The following is a 22,592-nucleotide window of genomic DNA, read 5'->3' as shown; positions in this document are numbered from 1 at the left end:
CGCATAGAAAACTCTTTGTTGTGGAGGGATTGCTTGTTTCGTGGCCTGCACGATGGATGCGTGTGCCCACGTGTTGGGCCGGGTTCTTCTCTGTAACCCTTTCCCTGCAGGTGTTCATTCCAGTTCTACCTGTAGTTTTAACAGTGAATCTTTTGGGATTTCTACAAATCAGTCATCAGTCATGCTCTGCTCTAGTAGGGCCTGACGTAGTATGTTCTATCCTGAAATCTGAGAAACAGAATGTGGTGCCGTGAATGTTTTTTTATATATTTTTTTCCCATCGGTAGGTTTTTGGTCTGTTATCCATGGAGAATTCAAAGCCCCCCCCCCCCCCCCCCCCCCGTCAAGTAGTCGCCCCCCCCCCACAACAGCAATGTCCTCATAGTTCTCCTTTGTGACAGTAGAAACTCAGAGTAACACCATTCCCTCCAACCGTATGAAGTGACGGCCTGAGAGTGCTGCGCCCCATCCCCAAAGAAGTGACGGCCTGAGAGTGCTGCGCCCCATCCCCAAAGAAGTGACGGCCTGAGAGTGCTGCACCCCATCCCCAAAAAAGTGACGGCCTGAGAGTGCTGCACCCCATCCCCAAAAAAGTGACGGCCTGAGAGTGCTGCGCCCCATCCCCAAAGAAGTGACGGCCTGAGAGTGCTACACCCCATCCCCAAAGAAGTGACGGCCTGAGAGTGCTGCACCCCATCCCCAAAGAAGTGACGGCCTGAGAGTGCTGCGCCCTATCCCCAAAGAAGTGACGGCCTGAGAGTGCTGCACCCCATCCCCAAAGAAGTGACGGCCTGAGAGTGCTGCGCCCTATCCCCAAAGAAGTGACGGCCTGAGAGTGCTGCGCCCTATCCCCAAAGAAGTGACGGCCTGAGAGTGCTACACCCCATCCCCAAAGAAGTGACGGCCTGAGAGTGCTGCACCCCATCCCCAAAGAAGTGACGGCCCGAGAGTGCTGCATCACGTCCTCTATGAAGTGGCGGCCCTATTAGTGCACTCCCCCCTCCTTCTTTATGAAGTGGTGATCCTATAAGTACACTCCCCCCCCCCCTTCCTTATAGGACCGCCACTTTATAAGTGCACTCCCCGTCCTTCTCTCTGAAGTGGCGATCCTATAAGTACACTGCCCCCTCCTTCCCTATAAAGTGACGGTCCTATAAGTGAACTCCGCCTTCTTCCCTATAAAGTGACGGTCCTATAAGTGCACTCCCCCCTCCTTCCCTATGAAGGGGCAGCCCCCCTGAACAGTGTAGGTGAGCAATATGCTGTTTCTATTAAGTCTATTTCCTTTTTAAAACCATTGCAGGCACTGGTAGAACAGGAGCCCGCAGCAACCAATCAGATTGTAGCTTTCATTTCACCCGAGTGCCTTAGGAAATGTGATCTGTCATCTGATTGGTTGCTATGGGCAACTCCTCTTCACCTGCACAAGGCCCGTATTAGAAAATGCAAGCATGCTCTGTGAGCTCTTCAATAAACTTTATGTATAATAAGAACAGCTTTTGACAATGGCATGATCCCAGTGACACTTTGGGCGCTGTCACCAATGACCCACCTTGCGGCGTCTCCGGACGCTGGAGGCATTAATGTCTCTGCTTATTCATCCTGATTGGGAGTATTGGTGTATTACAGATGTCTGACATTCTCTGTGTTATGGCGCAATCCTTATCTCTGCCCTGATAAACAGGAGTGTTTTTTTATTTTTCTGATCTGCCTTTTGCCCGTGTCCTGCCCCACAGCAGGTTGACCCGATCTTTGCCCCGTGTGCCGGGGGGGGGGGGGGCTGATATAAGTAGAGATATTGGAAGTCATCTTGCCTTTGCTCGTTACAGGAAGATGCTGCGTCTGGCGTCCTGCTCGTCTCTGCTGCTGCTCTTCAAGGCTGTGGTGGGGCTCCCCTGGTTCCAGTCGCTTGGTGCCGTCTTCGTTTTCTACCTGGGCACCGGAGGATGGAGGTTTATGAAGGTTTTCTACAAGACCATCGGTCGCGACCTAAGGTAGGAAAAAAATGGCTGTACGGACCTGTCAGTTCCTACACAACAACAGTGGTTTTCCGCAGCCCGATGTGCCGCCGTGACGCGCGCCAATAAATGATCCATCAAGTTTATCGGCTTTCATTTAATGAGCTGATGGATGAATGATCGTCATTGCTTTCTTCTTTCCCCGGAGGGGGGGGGGGGGGGGTTGGATACAGCAAAGGAAAGATGACTTACCCGCTTCCCAGCGCTCCTTCTCCTGCTGGCCTTTGATGCTCCGCTGGGCTCCATCGATGTCATCATCCCCCATGACATCTCTGCAGCCAATCACAGGCTGTGGCGATGTCCGGGTCCCATTCACTGGGCTCCATCGATGTCATCATCCCGCATGACATCTCTGCAGCAAATCACAGGCCGTGGCGGTGTCCGGCGCCCATTGCCTCATGACAAATGGTCACATGGCGCAAGGGGAGCCAGACACTGCCATGACCTGTGATTGGCTGCAGAGATATCAAACGGGATTGACATAGATGGAGCATCACAGGCCTGGAGCAGAGAGTCGGGGGGCGGGAAGCAGGTAAGTCATCTTCCCGTTGCCGAACCCCTGCATTCTTGCACAACCCCTTTAAAGGTCCAGTCCCCCAACAAACAAGCACTTGCTGATTGCTGCCCTGTTTACACTGGGCAACGCTAGTCTGCCTAATCATTGGCCCTTGTAATGAGCGTCCATTGACAATCTAGAAAGTTGATCTGTGGTGATTAGCTACACTGCCCTGTTAACACACAAGCCAGTATTGTTCCCTGCGATCAGCCATTTTAGCTTGCTTAAAGGGGTTGTCCATGGTTTTTATATAGCATAGGCCAGCAATGTCAAACTCCTGGACAGTCCCTTTAAGCACTCTGACACCCTGCATCCCTGCCTGTTAGCTGCTCTTAAGTAGCTCCACAGCTCCACCCATTCTGTAGAGGTAGGAGGTGGTTACTGCAATGCTGCTCCCATTGATGTGAATGGTAGTCACAGTGGAGGGAGCTGTGTAGTTTTGGTAGGGGTGCAGGGTGAGGATAGGCCAACAGTTAAAAATCTTGCAAAACCCCTTTAAATCTTAGAGAACCCCCTTTTAAAGAAGCTGGGTAACCAGCTTAGATGAGGACCTTAAAGGGGTTGTCCCATCTCACCTTTTCCATGGCCATGATGGGACTAAGTGCTGACCAGTGGAGGTAAACCTATCCACTGTTTCCATAACTCCCATAGCAATGAATGGGAGCTGCTGGTCTAGCAGAGCAGGCTACGCCGTTTCCGTAATTGCACCCGTCGCCCGTACTTAGTCCCATCTCGCCACGGGACAGCCCCTTTAAAGAACCTTCCCCACCCCTGGTCTAATTTCCTGACTCGTCCTCTGTCAATTACCAGTATGTTTTATCTGGCCCCCAGTTTACTTTCTGGAAACACTGGGTGATGGTGAGCAACATGGCTCCCAGAGGGGGTTGTCATGTACCGGAGATCCATGACTCCACCCTGCATGGATAGTGGGGTGTCTGACAAGTTACCATTCAGAGCCACGGGAAAGTTTTGGACAAGTCTTGATGGGGAGACATTATATGAATGACACGGAGGACCTTCCGCCTTAAGAGACTTGTAGATGGACGATCAGACAAGCGTCTCTTTGTGTCGGTGGATGCAACGCCTTCTGCGAGCGGCTGAATCCTAATGTGTCATCCATCAAAAGAGCGATGAAGAATCCGGATCCTCAGTACAAAGTCTTCCTTATTTATAGCCCTTTCACCACCAAATCGTGATGCCCCTGTGTGCAAACAATGGCCATACTCCTCGGCATTGCTGCCCACCTACACTGAGAGCAATGGCATTGTCCACCACGGGCAAGGCTATGCTGGTTAAAGGATTAGAAACACATGGCTGCTGTCCTGTTAACCTGTGGACAGGAGTGGGGCTGTTTTATGTGTGATTATTGCAGCTTAGGCTTTCACTTCAGTAGAGCTAAGCTGCAGTACCAGATACAACCTGCGGAGAGGTGTGGCGCTGCTTTTACAAACAGCCACGTATTACCGTAACATAGATGCATTTTAGCACTTTTTTTTTTATTTGAATGACAGTGACCGTGCCAGGCAGTGTAAACATCATCACGCCTGTCCTTTTCAAAGTGCAGAGGGCGCAGCAGTTGCAGAGAGAGCAGAGCCTCTAGGTGTAACGGTAACGCCCCCGTTGCTCCTAGAGGCTTATTTGCATATATTAAAACATTATTTTTCTCAGCAATGCGGGCACATAGGAACATGGGACCAACACAGATGCCTTCAGCTGCCAAGTGCACATGTAACAGGTCAGCCAGTGTCATAGGGACAAAACTGCTGACAGATGCCTTTTTAAAGAGTTTTTCCAGATTCCTCAGGCTAGGACATCAGTATCTGATCATCTGTTTGAAGAGACCAGTGACGTCACGTTCATCAGTGATGGATAAATAGTCCAGCATTTGGGACTAGGGAGGAGGGCTCATCTCCACAAACAGGGACACACATGGAAGAGAAGTTAACTCCTGCAGCCCCACTGAAGTGGGACCATCCCCTGGGAAACGAGCCATACCATTTGAGACGAGCATTAACCCCTATACCACCAACGTTATTACCCCAGCATTAACCCTTTGGTTACTTCAGCATTAACCCTTTGGTTCCCATATTTACCTCTATACCACTAACTTTAATCTGCTACCACCAATATCATTTAACCACTGCATTACCCTGATACCCTTTCTCCTTAAACCCTTGCAGTGCCATTATACCCAGTAGGGACAGTGTGTAACCAGGTGGGTGGGTGCTGCTAAATAACGTGTAAGTGTATTTTTAGGTAGAGTTTGGGAATTGTGTAAGGCTACTTTCACACTCGCGTTTGGTGCGTATCTGCACAGACGGATCCGCACCAATAATGCAAACGCTTGTTTCCATTCAGAACGGATCGGTTAGACTTTTTTTTTTTTTTTTAAAGAATAATGCAAAGTCAAAACGGAGCCGTCTTGACTTACATTGAAAGTCAATGGGGGACGGATCCGTTTTCAATTGCACCATATTGTGTCAGTAAAAAAAAGGATCTGTCCCCATTGACTTACATTGTATGCCAGGACGGATCCGTTTGGCTCCGCATCGTCTGATGCATTCTGAACGGATCCTTATCCATTCAGAATGCATTGGGGCTGAACTGATCTGTTTTGGACCGCTTGTGAGAGCCCTGAAACGGATCTCGCAAGCGGACCCCCAGAAACGCCAGTGTGAAAGTAGCCTAAGATATTGTACTGTGTGTAGTGTAGTTAGGTTGTATTGTAGTATAAGTATATAGATTTATATGTCCATTGATATAAATATATATAGTTATAGCAATAATTAGACTGTAGACGTTATTGTTTTAATAATATACTTTATTCATAATACATAGTCTAAATTTGTAGTCATTTATTGTAGTAGTCGCGGCCGTAGTAGTAATTCGCACGTAGTTCAGGGTAAGGTAAGGCAAAAGTGGTAGTCTCTTTTATTGTATAAATAGTCATCACCAGACGACTGACGCCTATTTATTAATATTAATTATTGAGATTACCCAAAATATCAATAATTAATATTCCTTTTAACAGCTGCAATACCAAGCCCAGCCACTATACAATGTATGGCGCTGTGATTGGTGTTCCGTGAAGAGGCCGCAGTGAGCTAATTGGTGGCGGACCCCACTGATTAGATAATGATGACCCATGCTGAGGGTAGGGCATCCATATTTTCCTACCTGAAAGCTCCTTTAACACCCGCGCCCCCAAGGACTCTGCTGAGCCAAGGATACCTAACCATAAAGCGCCATAGCAAACACAAATTGGTTGTATAGACCCATAGGGAGTCTGGAGGTGCGGACATTAAAGAATGACAACCACTTGGATCCGGTCGTAGATCTTAACACCTGCTTACCGATCGAGGATGACTAACATGGCCACCATGACAGCCTCCTAGCTCTCTGACTCCCCTCCTGCGGACGATCCTGCTTATGTAGTGATCTGTGTCCTCGGTATATTACTAAATAATGAGGCACATTTCCCATTCAGGAGTGTGGGGCAGCTGGATGATGCCCCTTGTAATGGCAGCCATATTGGTCGTCCCCCAGTAATGATTATCCCGGTGCATGGAATATCACAGGGGCCACCCTTTGTCCCCTCAGTAGATCAGTGGAATCGGCCTTGGACCTGATTTTCCAGCATAGATCTGAGTGGTGCAGATAAGCCCTAGACTTTGCTCTGTGCCTGGGACACTCACGTGTTACCTAACGTGTAATTGTGGTTTGCAAGGGAGCCTGTCAGCAGGAAGGTGCCACATCTGTAACCTACTGTAATAAGGTGCGTGCCATTGCGCCATCTAGGCTGCAGCCCAAATCACCAGTCAGGAGGGTGAATGGTAGCTCATCATGTCTGCCCTTCCTTCCACCTGTGAGCCCCAAGGGGTGACCTTACTTACACTCCAGCTTCCAGATCAGCCCTGTAGAGGGTGTCGTCCGTGATGACCGCAGCGGAGGATGATTTGCTGGTTTTGTCAGCGGCAGTGACCTTTGATGGTGTTAGTGAGTGCAGTCCATAGACCAGTGTCACACAGCAGCACAGAGGGTTTTAGGAGAGGAGTATAATAGTCTTCTGGGAGGAAGAGAGCTCTCCATTCTTGATTAGTGATTTATGTAACAGCGGAAGAAGTGGATATTTAAAGGGAACCTGTCATCAACGTTATGGTGATCTCACTGAGGGCAGCATAAAACAGTGACAGAAATGCTGATGTCAGCGGAGTGTCACCCATGAGCTAAAAGTGGTTGCCGAGAACCGGCATCAGAATCGTTGCAGCCCAGCCCTTGAAAAGAGTCAGATCTACCTGAGAAGAGTCCTGGTTATTATAATCTCCTGCTCTCATCCATCTGCTGATGATTGGCAGTTCTCTCCTATAAAGAAAGGGAGAAAACTCTGTAGAAGCCGGTCAGTCATCAGCAGGAGAGCAGGAATAACTGAATAACCAGGACTCTTCTCAGGTGGCTGGGACTCTTCTCCAGGCCCAGTCTGCAATGGTTGTGATGTAGGTTCTCGGCAACCACTTACTTTTAACTTATCAATGACAGAGCGCTGAAATCACCTCACCTGTCTCTACTTTATACTGCCGTTAGTATGGACAGCATAAAGTTGATGACAGGTTCCCTTTAAGACTGACATCGGTAGGCAGTGTATTCCAGCAGCACAGAGTCTTTCAGGAGAGGAGTGCTTAGATCAGCCGTTTAGATCTCATTTGTCACTTAGGCCTCATGCACACGACCGTATGTATTTTGCCATCCGCAAAAAAAACGGATCTCCAAAAAATACAGATGACGTCCGTGTGCATTCCGTATTTTGCGGAAAGGAACAGCTGGCCCTTAATAGAACAGCCCTAACCTCGTCAGTAATGCGGACAATAATGGGACATGTTCTATTTTTTGCGGAACGGAAATACGGCTATATACGGAAACAGAATGCACACAGAGTACCTTTTCGTTTTTTTTGTGGACCCATTGAAATGAACGGTTACGCATACGGTCCACAAAAAAACCCGGAACTGACACGGAAAGAAAATACATTTGTGTGCATGAGGCCTTAGAAAGGAAGCTGAATTGGGACTACAGCTCTCCATTGGGCGTTGTAGTCCCCCAAATTATTGATTTGCTTGAAGGCTAGAATTCTGTGGTGTGTCCCCGTCCACCATCTCTGAAACACACTTCCCATTGTTTTTTATGGGAATTTGCATTGTCATCCGTAGTCAAAGGAGCGACATTTCACTTGCCACATGCGGAGGAGCCCCATTTAAAGGGGTTATCCCCTGATGAATGCAAAAAAGGAAACTCAGACATCGTACAGTACAGGACAATCTCTTTCTAATAAAGCTGGAACCAGCCCGGGACCTCACATGGATCCAGAGATCTCCCCATTCACTGCTCTAATTGTTCTGCTGGATTTATTTCAAGCTGGCAGCTCATGAGGCGTGTGTCCTTTCTCGGGAGGCGTGTGTCCTTTTCTCGGGAGGCGTGTGTCCTTTTCTCGGGAGGCGTGTGTCCTTTTCTCGGGAGGCGTGTGTCCTTTTCTCGGGAGGCGTGTGTCCTTTTCTCGGGAGGCGTGTGTCCTTTTCTCGGGAGGCGTGTGTCCTTTTCTCGGGAGGCGTGTGTCCTTTTCTCGGGGGGCGTGTGTCCTTTTCTCGGGGGGCGTGTGTCCTTTTCTCGGGGGGCGTGTGTCCTCTCTGCTGTACCTGGTGGCAATTGAAGGATGGAACTGAGCATGTGCGTCCACCTCATTGAGCAGTACAGAGAAACTAGAAAAAGGGCACACAGCAGGTGGCGCTATACAGATAGATTTTATTGAATAACTCAATGACTATACAAAATTTTAAATTCCATGCAATTACAAAAGTATTCAGATACAGGTGCTGGTTTGAAAAATGCTGAATATTTTTCATGGGGCCGATCCGCAGACATTCAAACAGCAAATCCGCAGCTGAAAGCAAAGGGTCGCCCTCAGGTTTCTGCTGCGGATTTATCCACATGTGGGCTGTAACGCACATTGCATATGTAATATAAAGCTCCAACTTGGGCTTTGTATTTGGAGGAAATGTATAGGCCAGACAAAGAACATGACCTCTCTCAGGCCCATGGGAATCAGTGGAGCCATTGGGAGCGTTCCCCCAGTGCCTACGATGAAGGAGCGCGGTGTGAACCTTCTCCTCACATGACGTCCGCTTCTCTTCTATTTTGACAGAGGCGCCTTTACCCTTGTCCGAGTGAAGTTGCAAGTGAAGAGACACCTGCGAGAGAACAACACCGTCCCCGTCATATTTAAGGAATGCGTCAGACGTCATCCCAACAAGACGGCGCTGATCTTTGAGGGCACCGGGGCCTCGTGGACCTTCCAGGAGCTGGATGAGTTTTCCAACGCCGTGGCCAACTTCCTGTACGCCGAAGGTTTCCGGTCTGGGGACGTCATAGCGCTGTTCATGGAGAACTGCAATGAGTATGTCGGGTTTTGGCTTGGCATGGCCAAAATAGGGGTGGAAGCCGCCCTGATCAATTTCAACCTGCGTCTCGATGCCCTGGAGCATTGCTTCAGCGTCTCCAACTCCAAGGCCGTGATCTTCGGACAGGAGATGTCCCAAGGTGAGGAGGTCATTGAGGAGGTCTGTAGGGAAAGGATAACTGGAGCGACTCTTATATTTACAGGGTATCTATATGTGGGTTTTTTTTTTCAGCAATGATGGACGTCTACGCCATGATGGGAAAGTCCGTAAACCTTTACTGCCTCGGGGAGTGTGATCGCTCAGCACTGCCCCCTAGCACAGAATTCATAGCGTCCTTGCTGCAAAGCGCTTCCCGTCTTCCTCCAAAAGACCCCGGGAGAAGTTTCACAGGTAAGTGCCGAGTTAAAGATCCTTCTCTAGTACAGTAGCATCCTCTCCTTACTCCGTTTGCCCCCTTCCAGTAACAGCACCACTCTTGTCCTTACGCTGTGCCTAGTATTGCAGCTCAGCCCTATTAAAGGGTTATTCCCATCACAGACAATGGGGGCATATCGCTAGGATATGCCCCCATTGTCTGATAGGTGCGGGTCCGCTGGCCACCACCAATGAATGGGAGCGCACTGCGCATGCACGGCCCCCACTCCCATTTATTTCTATAGGGCCGACAGAAATGACTGAGCCAGCGCTCGGCTATTTTTGGCGGCCCCATAGAAATGAGGTGGGACCCTGAACCTATCAAACAATAGGGGCATATCCTAGCAATATGCCCCCATTTTCTGTGATGGCAAAAGCTGCAACGCCACACACAGCCTATGAGTGTCGCTATTTCTGGCTGTTTCAACCATGCAACCCCTTTAACACCCTAATGCAATTGGCTACAAGTTGTAACGCTGTGATTAGAAAAAAAGGGGTCTGTGGTATTGCAGCTCATCCACTGTTCTGACTGGCCTATTGATATACATGTACCATATGTGCATCTCCACCTTACCAGTCACTAGTTTTTTTCTGGAGGAAAAGTACTTTTAATCTATATGCAAATGAACAGTGAAGTGCACCAAGGGCGGGCCCAAGTCACCCTGTGCACCCTTGCTCCTCCTGCTTCCTGCCCCTCAAGCAGACCTCCAGCATGGCCAGGCCTGAAGAGCGAATTCATACTTACCTGATTCCTTGCACTGGTTTCCAACTCCTTCGTCCCGTCCAGGCCACTGCAGCTCTCCGGTCCTCCCCGTCAACATTTTTTGATGCGAGTCACATGGACTGCTTTAACCAATGACTGGCTGCAGTGGTGACATGTCTTCCATGTGTCACTTGACCCACATTGAACTGGTTGTTATTGCTGGAAAACCTGAGAGCTGTAGCTGCCCTGGGGTAGTGAAGGGGCCGGGACCCAGCGGTAGTGATCAGGTAAGTACTATTCTCTCTCTACAGGTCTGGCTATGCTGGGGAAGAGGGGGGGTCTGCCTGGGAGGTCCCCAGGGGTGAACAACCCCTTTAAAGGGAACCTGCCACCTCAAAAACGCATATAAAACCGCCAGCGCATTACCTTATCGCAGCCCCCAGTCTGTTCATAATCATATGTTTGATCCGGTAATCTGATGCTCATTTGCCTAAGAAAAAATTTATTTTAAGCGCCATCAGCGCTATCTTGCCGGTCAGCTTCAAGTCAAGGTAAGCACGCTCCCTAGCCGTCCCCTCTCTTGTTTGATTGACAGCCAGAAGTCTCGCGCATGCGCGGTGTGTTCCTTGGTAAGGCGCGATACCGGCTGCCGCTGTTAGCCGACTTTTAGCGGCGTACCGCGCATGCGTGAGACTTCTGTGATCCCTGCCGCAGTTCAGGTTGTCAATCAAACAAGAGAGGGGACAGTTAGGGGACGTGCTTACCTTGACTTGAAGCTGACCAGCAAGATAGCACTGATGGCGCTTAAAATATATATATATTTTTTTTTTTAGCAAATGAGCATCAGAGAACCGGATCAAACATATCATTAGGAACAGACTGGGGGCTACTATAAGGTAATGCTGGCGGTTTTATATGCGTTTTTGAGGTGACAGGTTCCCTTTAAGCCCTGACTTGACCAGTGTATTCCCATATACCATATTGTGCATCTCTTTACCTGGACATACATTTTTGATAGCTGGTGGCCAAATGCTCTTTCCCTCCCAGCTGCCCCATACACATGCCACCGCCAAGCGTGCATATATTGTGAATGGGGAGAGGGAAGTAAACCACTGGCAGCAACATATCTCCCCTAAAACAAGCATGTTCATATACAACCGCCTCATCCTCCTCTCCCCTGACATCTGCCTTCAGGAAACCCTCCATACAAATTAGGCTGGGTTCACACTGGCGTCCTTAATTCCGGCTGTCTGTTCCGTTGGGGGGGAAAAGACTGCTGGAATTAACTTAATTCTGGCATACATGGTGGCCCTCTGCCGGATAAAGTATGCTACTTGCAGCATTTTTTGTCCGGCCAACAGTCGGCACATACGCCAGTAAGCTGCTGAGTGAATGAGGATCCGGCGGTGCGCGGTGGTATCCGGAGGCAAAACCACAGATGTGAACCCAGCCTTATCCTGTCAGCCTGCAAACAGTAATACATGGTCCAGCTTTACTTATCTCTGTAATTTGAATCTTTTCCAGATAAGCTATTTTATATCTACACCTCTGGGACAACAGGGCTTCCTAAGGCTGCCATAGTGGTGCACAGCCGGTAAGTAGGAGAGCTCCGCTCTGCGCGCCGCGCACTCTTCACCATGGTCCCATTATTTACTTGCCCTTTCTTTGCAGATATTTCCGCATGGCTGCCTTGGTGCACTATGGCTTTGGCATGCGATCGGACGACGTGATTTATGACTGCTTGCCTTTGTACCACTCCGCAGGTAATCGTACAGACTAGGGATGAGCGAATCGACTTCGGATGAAACATCCGAAGTCGATTCACATAAAGCTTTGTTCTAATACTGTACAGAGCAGGAGCTCCGTACTGTATTAGAATGTATTGGCTCCGATGAGCCGAAGTTATTGCTTTGTGGAGTCTCGCGAGACTTCGCTCAATAACTTCAAAATTTTAATTTGTACTGTAAAAAAACATTTCCCGAACTCGGGTTCGGTTCCAAGTGGTGTTTTAATGTATGCAAATGAGTCTCTAGGAGCAATGGGGGTGTTGCTGTTACACCTAGAGGCTCTACTCTCCCTGCAGCTTCTGCACCCTCTGCAGGTTTTCACTGCCTGGCACTGTCAATCAGCTGCAGAGAGAGCAGAGCCTCTAGGTGTAATGGCAACGCCCCCGTTGCTCCTAGAGTCTCATTTGCATATATTAGAACATCATTTTTCTCAGCAATGCGGACACATATGAACATGGGACCAACACTGATACCTTCATCTGCCAAGCGCACATGTAACAGGTCAGCCAGTGTCATAGGTACAAAACTGCTGACAGATGCCCTTTAAACGTCTTGTTTCAGCAGGTGCACTCAGAGTTCTTTAGGGCCTTTCTTTAAAGAGAACATGTCACTATGACAGACATCTAGAACATAGTTACCAAGTCAAATTCGGGACAGTAGAACCGACAGTAGTCGGACCGCTTGGTAACACACCAAAATGCCCTGGAAAACCCATACAACTGCCATTGGGGTTCAGCTTACAAAACCCACCTCCTTTCACAGATCATGGGCTTCTCGGAATTCTCCTAACAGAGCTATAGTTGAGTGTAATTGAATCTACTAAGCTGCCCCCCAAAAAGGGTCTGAAAGGAAGGGTTCCTGGGCCTGCGGACAGTGTATCACATGATGCCTCTCAGCCAGTTAGCAGCTCTAAAAAGGATCATGTGACTTCACAGAACTAGGAAGTACTTTCTTCTCGGCCCTCCTGTTTGGCATTTTAAGGGGGGGATACTTGTGGGTGTAACTGTATACACCAGTGTCTCTCTGTTAGGGTGTCATACTGATGCCCTCATTTTAATGCATTTCTTGTAGTGGCAGGTTCTCTTTAAAGGGGTGGTTTGTAAGATTGATGGCCTATTCTCAGGATAGGTCATCAATATCTGATTGTCAGGGGGTCTGACGCCCCGAATGCCAACCCGTCAGCCTTTTCAGAGTAGCGCCTGAAGTTCACCGAGCTGGTAACTGCAGTGCTGTTCCTACCATTGCTCTTTGGAAACAACTGATCAGCAAGGTGTGGGATACCCACCAATCAGATATTGATGGCTTGTCCTGAGCGTAGGCCATCTGTATTAAAATCCTGGACAATCCCTTTAAGACTAGGTTCAGATTTGTTGGATTTGCAGTGCAGAGTCTGCACATTACAGTACAATATACGCAGATGTAGTTTTACAATCGGCATCCATATGCAGCAGAAATGTCACCTGTTCTGCATACAGGAGTGAATTTACACCACTTCACATGCAGATCTTGCTGCGCATTGGCACCGTGATCGGCTGTGTAAATATCCCACCGCATCTGAACTTGTGCCAAAAGGGGCAGACATATATTTTTTCAGCTTTCTGTTTATCCCTGGCAGGTAACATTGTCGGCATGGGTCAGTGTGTTCTCCTCGGCCTGACGGTTGTCATTAAAAAGAAATTCTCAGCCTCACGGTTCTGGGACGACTGCGTGAAATATAACTGCACGGTGAGAATCCTTCGGGTTTTTTGGTTTTTTTTGCCGTCAATATCCTCCCCCGTCAATTTCGTGTTCCTATTAACATGGCTGCTTTATCGACAGATTGTCCAGTACATTGGCGAGATCTGCCGCTATCTCCTGAACCAGCCAGTGCGGGAGGCCGAGTCCCAACATAGAGTGCGCATGGCATTAGGAAACGGGCTCCGTCCTGCCATCTGGTCCGAGTTTGTGTCCCGGTTCGGGGTCCCACAGATCGCTGAGTTCTACGGAGCGACAGAATGTAACTGCAGCCTGGGCAACTTCGACAACAACGTAAGCGTGGCGCGCGTGTGTGTGGTTATGTGCCGTGTGAGCGGAGTGACCCTCTGTCTCATAGGTAACCGATCCGTGTGATTCATAGGTTGGGTCCTGCGGATTTAACAGCCGCATTCTGCCCTTCGTATACCCCATCCGACTCATGAAGGTCAATGAGGAGACAATGGAGCTTATCCGCAGTCCGCAGGGTCTTTGCATCCCCTGTCAGCCAGGTAAGTGCAGATCGCAGAATACAGTATATTATTAAGGGCTTGTCTGGTGAAGAAACAGTTTCTAAGGAGTTCTGGATTAATAGAGGGGGTTTCACAATTCCAGGACCCTCATTTATTAGCCAGCGCAGAGAATGACTAGAAGGAGCGTATTTTGACCGAAGGACCCAGCAGGTCCATGCGTAACCATTGAAGCCCCCAGAGCCACGTCATCGATATCCAGTCTGGGCACTGTACTGCAGGTCAGTACCATTTAAAGGGGATGTCCAGTTTTATGATATTGATGACCTATACTCAGGGTAGGCCATCAATATTAGATAGATAAGTGCTGTCCGACTCGCCGATCAGCTGTTTGAAGGGACAAGCGCTGCATCCTGACGCTGTCTACATTTCAGCGGCGGCGCAGTGTAATTACAGCTTTCTCTCCTGTTCACTTGTCAACGAGATGACAAGCTGTATCTACACGGGGAGCTGATCAGCGGGGTGCTGGGAGTTGGATCCCCGCCGATCTGGTATTGATGACCACTCTTAAGGATATGTTATCTTTATCAGAAAACTGGATAGCCCCTTTCAGGCTAGGGCCACACGGCGACGCATCGCAGAAAATTCACACAGCAAAAAATGATGTGCAACTTGCGTTCGCTATTTTAGGACTATGCTTCAGGCAAGTGACAAGCAAGTCGCAGATGCACAACTTGCGATACAAAATCCATCAGGTCTGGATTTTCTGGGGCTGTCGTGTTTTATGTTTCCGTGTAGCCCTATAGCCTAAGGCCTCATGCCACAACCGTGTCTGTATTGTGGTCAATGAAATACGGCTATTGCCTGCACTACGGGCAAGAATTGGATGTGTTCTATAAATTGCGGAACGGACATGCGTATGGGCTGTCCAATTTTTTATTTTTTTTGTGGACCCATAGAACTAAAGGAGTTCGTGTGCAATCCACAAGAAAACATAGATCGGACACAGATGGCTGAGTACAGTCGTGTGTATGAGACCTAAGTGAAAGAGACTGAGCTGCAGTACCAGACGCAGCCACATTTGTATGTGTGGTAGCAGAGCTACTTTCTAAGTTCTAGAACAGGCATGCTCAACCTGTGGCCCTCCAGCTGTTGCAAAACTACAATTCCCAGCATGCCCGAATAGCTTACAGCTATCAACCTACAGCCAGGCATGGTGGGAGTTGTAGTCTGGAGGGCCGCAGGTTGAGCATCCCTGTTCTAGAAGATCCTAAAGGTCGCCATAGGATGGTAGGTATTCCTCACGACTCAGTCCTCCCCCATACACATGCAGTCTTGGCTTGACTGAGTGTGCGTGTGTTCTTCATGGAGCGAGGGGAATAGGCTGCCTCCAGACTTCTGGATCAGATGGATTTCTGCACCGATGATCTGCCATTAGATGACTGGCCAGTCCTGCTGAAATCGGTGGGTTTGGGCAATCTTCATCTAAGGTGTATGGCCAGCTTTAGTCGGGGTCACCTTCGCATTCCTAAAGCAGGGACTTACCTCTGTGCCTTGTTTGGTTTGTATCACAGGAGAACCTGGGCAGCTGGTTGGCCGTATTGTCCAGTCAGACCCACTGCGAAGATTTGACGGTTATGTGAACGAGTCGGCCACTAACAAGAAGATAGCCAAAAATGTTTTCAAACATGGAGACATGGCTTATCTCTCCGGTAAGAGTTCTGCCCAAATCGTGGAGAAGTCTTTGTGCCAAGGTTGTCTGCTTTTCTGACCGTCGTCTCGTCTCTACTGCAGGCGACGTGCTGGTGATGGATGAGCTGGGTTACATGTATTTCCGGGATCGTACAGGTGACACATTCCGATGGAAAGGGGAAAATGTGTCCACCACAGAAGTGGAAGGAATCCTAAGTAGGCTCCTGGGGCAAGCGGATGTGGTGGTCTATGGAGTAGAGGTGCCAGGTATGTGGCTGGATCTGGATCTGTATTTGGGGGGGGGGGGTGATGTTTGTTCTATGCATTCAAATCACCTCTTGTTTGCGTCCTAGGAACGGAAGGGAGAGCTGGAATGGCAGCCATTGCCGACCCTGATCATAAAAGTGATCTTGAAAAGTTTGTCAAAGACCTGAAGAAGGCGCTGCCTGGGTACGCATTCCCAGTCTTCCTCCGATTACTGCCAGAAGTGAACAAAACAGGTGAGGGCCTTAGTTATTGGATACCACCTTGAGTATGCTTGCCCCCCCCCCCCCAGAACAAATGATTCATAGGGCCCCCTCTCCACCTCTTGTCATTGCACACACAGCTCATATCCATAAGGTCCAATAGGCTATTTAGGAATCAACCGGTACATAATAGATCCCAGAGGAAAGTGATTGGCTTAAAATTTAGAGCCTTTTTTATTTTTTTAGGTCATCAGTATCTGATTGGTGGGGGTCCGACACCCTCGCTGATCAGCTCTTTGAGAAGGCACCGGCATTCACAGTAGTGCAGCGACTGTCTCTCTGCCCGCCAAGCACACCGCCGTACATTGTACAGGCTAAGGTGCGATAAGGCGCCGGCGCTAACATGAGTGCTAGTGCCATCTTAAACAGCTGATCGCCTTGGAAGACCACCACCATTCAGATACTGATGGCCTATCCAGAGCATTGGATGTCAGTATAAAAGTCTCAGAAGACCCCTGTACAGAGGGTTGGGGCCTGGTATTTTGTCTGGATCATCCCTGATCATTCTAATCCTGACTGAGGTCGTTTGCTAAGAAACCTAAAGGTGGCCGGCAGTTCATTCAGGAACCCTATTTATGCTGGTAAATTAGATCTGTCAGTAGTTCCCTTCCCCTCCAGCAGGTGTCGCTGTTGGTACAAAAATCAGTTCACGGATTTGTGAACCATCTGACATTTCGGTTCCCCCACTGAGACCCCCCCGACACCTGCTGGAAACGAAAACTCTGAGCTAAAATCAATGCAGTATAACAGGCCTACTGAAATGGCGGCCATCAGTCTCTTCCATTGATTTGTAATGCCTGGCAGGAAGTGGAAAAGGCTGCCTCTAACATCCCCTATCCCGCTCCCTGCCTCCACAGGAACATACAAATTCCAAAAAACAGACATGAGGAAAGAAGGCTTTGATCCCCACGTGGTGAAAGACGCCTTGTACGTCCTGGATTCCCAGCAAGGAAAGTACATCCGCGTGGACGATGAAATCTATAAAAAGATCCAATCGGGGAAGCTGAAGTTGTAGTCTCCAGGTTTTCAGGGCTTTTTTTTTTTTTTTTTGCATTTTTTTAAATTTCGCTTTGGTTCTGATCATGTGACACAGATCGGGCCCACGAAGCAGACCGGATTCTTACATCTCCAGAGATGATGTTTGTTCACGTACCAAAGTATTACGGTATCTGGGAAATGGAGGCGGCATGTGAGAGATTTTAAAGGGACTTTTTTTTTTTTTTTATTGAAAAACTGAGCTTTTCTAATTTATTTTGTAGTCCAGAGTTTTAATTAGCCTGTTATCTGTCCAACACTCCGGTTTTTGGCTTGGACAAGACCTGCACTGACGAAGGGAATACGACGTGAACTTTCTATCAGGCAATACTGTGATTGGAGGAGGGGACACAGCGCAGATGGCAGTGACGCCATATTGAAAAAAAAAAGGAAATGTAGGAAATTCACGGACCAATACATGGTCCTGATCCGTTCAGGACCTCGCTGCTCTTCACCCTGTCAGCTGTGTTATAATCCGGGTTGGGTGAATGGCCGAACTGTCTACACTTATACCTCTGTCTTCAGTACTTTTCCAATCCGGATGATATCAAGCCATAACATAGACTCTATCCTGACAACCCCGAGCAGCGGCCCAGGATCCAATTTCTGAAACCCCTGACAGAACACTTGTGCCAGAGAATACAGCTGACCGGCCTTATAGTGCTTTTTAACCCTTTCGCTACCAGCACCGTACATGTACGATGCCCGCTCGCGCATGCAGCGGGCATCATGGCCGACAAGTCTCTGCTGTTGCAACCGGCAATAATGCCAATCGCGGTAATTAAATGCTTTAGATGCCATGATCAAGTGAGATCAATCAGGACTTCAGTACTTGCGCCGAATGCTCTGAGTCTCTATGAAGATGTCCACCAGATGGCAGGCCAAAATAAGAAATGAGCAAAATGCTAAGAAGTTGTCAATTTTAAAATCCCTGATAGGTAAAAATAAAAAATTAAAAAAACATTATTTATAAGGTCATTTATGAGCCTTAAAATGATGACAAATTAAAAAAAATAAAAAAAAGGTAAAAAATATATAAAAAATTAAATCACCCTCCTTTCCGTATAATAAAAAAAAAATATATACCGAAATAACAATAACTATAAACATCCTGGGTATCACCACGACCGAAAACGCCCATACTATAAAAAAAAATCCAATACGGCGAATGGAGTGGAAAAAAGGGTCAAAATGGCCGATTTTGCTATTTTTTTCAATGCTTCTCTTACCCCAAAAAATAAATAAAATGTAATCAAAAAGTCACGCGCACTCCAAAATGGTATCAATAAAAACTATGGATTCTCCCGCAAAAAATGAGCCTGTAAACAGCTCAGTAGACATAAATTTAAAAAAGTTATGGGGGTCAGAATATGGTGATGTAAAAATTTAATTACTTTTTTTTTTTACACTATTTAGACATAAAAAAGCCTACATATGGGGTATCGTTGTAATCGTACTGACCCAGAGAATGAAGGGCATGGGTCAGTTTTGCTGCAAACGAAACGCCGTGGGAACAAAACCCATAAATCGGTGGAGGAATTGCGTTTTTTTTTCTTCCAATTCCACCCCATTTGGATGTTTTTTTTTACCGCTTCCCACTACATTTTATGCCACAATTTATGGTGGAATTAAAAAGTATAACTTGTCCCGCAAAAAATAAGCCCTCATACAGCTATGTCAACGGAAATATAAAAAAGTTATGGCCCAAGGAAGATGGGGAGGAAAAATGAAAATGAAAAAACCCTCCGGTATCCTAAGGGTTAAAGGGGTTTTCTGGGATTTTCATACTGATGGCCTATCCACAAGATAGTTCATCAGTACGAGATCCGTGGGGGTCTGACTTCTGGCACGACCGCCAATCAGCTGCTTGAGGAAGCATTGGCGCTCACGGAGCTCCGGGGTGCGTCCCGGCCTCCTCCCAGCTTACCAACCACAGGTCCACCCCTTGTATAGTGGCTGTGCTTGGTATTACAGCTGAGCCCCATTCACTTGACTGCGCCATGTGCCTGATGAGCATGACATCACATAGCCAAGGAAGAGGCCTAAGCGCCCACAGAACATACCAGCCTCTTCATACAGCTGGTGCCGGGAGTCAGACCCCCGCTGATCTGAGGATAGGCCATCAATATCATAATCCTGGAGAACCCCTTTATGGCTCTGCTTTTATTTTATGCCAGAAACAGTGCCCCTCATGTCTTGTGCTTGTGTTTGGTATTGCAACTGCTTTCCATTTAAGTCAGTGGAGCCATTGCAATATCAGACACGGCCCAAGGAAAAGAGTGGCGCTGTTTTTGTTTTCTTTTATTCTAATTCTGGGCTCTCTTTGTGCTCAGACAGGGCATAGGTTAGTCTTCCGTTTAAGTGAGGTTATATCCATAGTCACTAACGCTATGAAAGTAATTCTACCAGATGCATTAGTTCCTCTGGCTCTTCTCTTGGTGCACTTATTCCAGTGGCAGCCATCATGTTTGTCACTGCTCTGTCCCCAGTGTTTGTTACTGTGTTAAAGGGTTTTTTCCAGTACTTATCCTCAGGATAGATCATCAGTATCGGGTTGCTGGGGGTCCAACACTGCGCACACCTGGTGATCAGCTGTTTTGGGCAGCCACAAGTGTTGGAAACTATACAGTGGATGGAGCTGCTAGCACAAGGTTCCGCACACTGTGTAGTGGCCGTGTAAGGTACCGCAGCTCAGCGCTGTCATGTGCGCCGGTGCCAGAAACTACACCGTGTCTTCTGCTTCTGGCTCCAGCCACTGTGTTTCCATCTCCAGCGGCTGCCCAAAACAGCTGTCTGGTGGGGGAAGGGGGGCAGGTGTCCAATCCCCACCGATCTGGTATTGATGACCTACTGTGAAGATTGGTCATCATATCAAAGCACTGGAAGACCCCTTTAAAAGGTAAATCCACCAATTTGCTGTGGGGTTTTCTCTCTTCTGTGTACACCAATGGGAACAGAGTTCTGGGGGTCACCACTTCTAGCAATCAGCAAGGAATGGTTGGAACGTTCAGCAGCACCCTATCTAGGGATCTACCGATTATCGGTTTCACCGATATTATCGGCCGATATTCAGGATTTTCAAAGTTATCCGTATCGGCATCTAACCTTGCCGATAACGAATCCCGAACATGGATCGTGCTGCTGTCAGCGTGATCCATGTTCCCGCAGCAGCACAGAGGAGAAGGAAGCAGTGTCTCCCTCCCCCCTGTGCCGTTGCTGTCGCTGCCACCAATGGGAGGAGAGGGGAGGGGCTGTGGCCACTGCGCCACCAATGATGTTAACTCACTCATTCATTCAAATTCAACAGGAGGCGGGAGCTGGCTGCAGAATCGTATAGCCGCACCCGACCTCTAGGACAAGTAGCTGCGATCCGCGCCAGTTAACCTCTGCCGCACCTGAGGGGTTAACTGCCGCGGATCGCAGCCACCGCTCATAGAGGTCAGTGCGGCTATATGAATCTGCAGCCAGCACCCGACTCCTGTATTTAAATTAATGGGTGAGTTATCTTAATTGGTGGCGCAGTGCGCGCCCCCCCCCCCCCAACCCCAGTATTAAAAACATAGGTGGCGCAGTGCGCCCCCCCCCGTTATAAGTCATTGGTGGCAGTGGCCACAGGGTCCCCTCTTCCCTCCTCATTGGTGGTGCAGTGGCAGCTTCTGATCGGAGCCTCAGCAGTGTAAGCCTGGGGCTTCGATCGGTTACCATGGCAGCCAGGACGCTACTGAAGCCCTGGCTGCCATGGTAATCTCCCTGCTGCTGTGTGCACAAAGCACAGAGCAGCAGAGAGAGTGTAAAGTGCTATTCACTCCGATAGAGATCTATTAGGGTGAATAGGACAAGGGTTCTAGCCCCTAAGGGGGCTAATAGTAAAAAAACTAAACACAAATACCAAAATATTAAGTATAAATGAAAAAGAAAGATTTACAAAAAAAAAGCTAAACGTTAACAATAAATATGTTAATTTTCAGCAGATTTGTGTAGGAATTATTATTTATTTATTTTCCAAAAATGAAAATGCACAGAATATCGGTATAAATTATCGGCTGTCTGCCTGAAAGTTCACAGATTATCGGTATCGGCTCTAAAAAAAAATAAATCAATATCGATCGATGCGTAACCACCCCAAGGGGCAAGGTTTTGTGTGGAGAAGGCCTTAAAATATATTCAGCGTATGGTAGAAATATATGTGAACGTATGGAGCGGTGAGTATGTCCTTCCTTCTTGTGGTGACCTGATCATGGCTGCTAGGGGTTGTCCTCCATCTTCTGCTTGTCTGGAACGCTCCCCATTGCTTCCACCACCCAGCATTGCATGTAGTACATGTTTCCCATCCTAGTTCTGTAGCTCATAGATGATGGCGGCCAATGGCTTCTTATAGGCTAGCCAGAGGTCCTAAGGAACAACTTGAAGGGGAACTCCATTCAGAAGGTAGCCTAGGTTGGGACAACGATGCAACCTCTTTGTTGGATGGGGATTTTGCAGCGTCGACCATCTTTGTTCCCTCTTTCATTTGCATACGAGACTGTAGCCTGCATTATTCCAGAATGCCAAACTATGCAAAATAATGTTCTCTATGTCGTACCGATTTATTATCGCCGAGATCATGGTCACCGTGGTGACCGCTTCCATTTTGGATGAAAGGAGGGTTCTGATTGGTTGCAGCGGGCAACACTACTGTTTTTTTTTTCTCCTGTCAGATTTTGTGTACACGACTGTTTGGCGTTGTGTCATAGTAGCAGTGTTACATTATAGAATTCTATTCATTCTGAAGCCACGTGAATGCTGGATACTTGTCCCATGTGACAGAGCATATCAGTGACTACGCCATGATCACTAACATATATGTGTGCTTGTAGATGGCAAGAGAGGGGGATCTATACGGAATATTTGGGGCAGGTGGTCCCAGACGCCTCTTTACTTCCCATGTTAACCCCCCCCCCCCCTTTCCTTCTTTCGAAACCTGTGGATCAGGGTTGCCCTGTGCCATTAGAAGCTAATATGTGCCCAGTCTAACCTGGGGCGCCATAGTTGCCGAAGCTGCGGCTTTTGGTTTCTGTGAGGATATTGCTGCTATCTCCCCGTTTTTTTTTTTTGGATGGTGTTTTGGATGGTGGGGAGTATTATCTATGGTTAAAGTAGCAACATATCTAAGTATCTCCCCTGATCTGCCTCTTTTGTCAATATGTTAAAAAGTCTATTCAGACATTAGT

The 22,592-nt window shown here is 48.0% G+C and overlaps 1 protein-coding gene across 2 annotated transcripts in view; it reads left to right on the top strand.

The window, feature by feature from the left end:
- The window catches only part of LOC122946715 (long-chain fatty acid transport protein 4-like), a 31,068-nt gene that overhangs the window by 5,600 nt on the left and 2,876 nt on the right, over positions 1 to 22,592 (top strand). The window contains exons 2-13 of one of the 2 annotated variants that reach the window (XM_044306496.1): positions 1,830 to 1,994; positions 8,768 to 9,162; positions 9,255 to 9,413; positions 11,665 to 11,734; positions 11,812 to 11,903; positions 13,543 to 13,652; positions 13,746 to 13,955; positions 14,044 to 14,170; positions 15,703 to 15,840; positions 15,923 to 16,087; positions 16,174 to 16,320; positions 17,205 to 17,571. In XM_044306496.1, the coding sequence (XP_044162431.1) occupies positions 1,834 to 1,994; positions 8,768 to 9,162; positions 9,255 to 9,413; positions 11,665 to 11,734; positions 11,812 to 11,903; positions 13,543 to 13,652; positions 13,746 to 13,955; positions 14,044 to 14,170; positions 15,703 to 15,840; positions 15,923 to 16,087; positions 16,174 to 16,320; positions 17,205 to 17,362 (1,932 nt within the window). In that variant the 5' untranslated portion in view covers positions 1,830 to 1,833 and the 3' untranslated portion in view covers positions 17,363 to 17,571. Of the gene's footprint in view, positions 1 to 1,829; positions 1,995 to 8,767; positions 9,163 to 9,254; positions 9,414 to 11,664; positions 11,735 to 11,811; positions 11,904 to 13,542; positions 13,653 to 13,745; positions 13,956 to 14,043; positions 14,171 to 15,702; positions 15,841 to 15,922; positions 16,088 to 16,173; positions 16,321 to 17,204; positions 17,572 to 22,592 lie in introns of those variants that run through there. The other variant, XM_044306497.1, reaches the window with a different exon arrangement.

This window comes from Bufo gargarizans, chromosome 9, assembly GCF_014858855.1.
Source record: "Bufo gargarizans isolate SCDJY-AF-19 chromosome 9, ASM1485885v1, whole genome shotgun sequence".
NCBI classification, from domain to species: domain Eukaryota; kingdom Metazoa; phylum Chordata; class Amphibia; order Anura; family Bufonidae; genus Bufo; species Bufo gargarizans.
The sequence above is the reverse complement of the archived record's forward strand: the minus strand, read 5'-3'. Positions and strand labels throughout refer to the sequence as shown.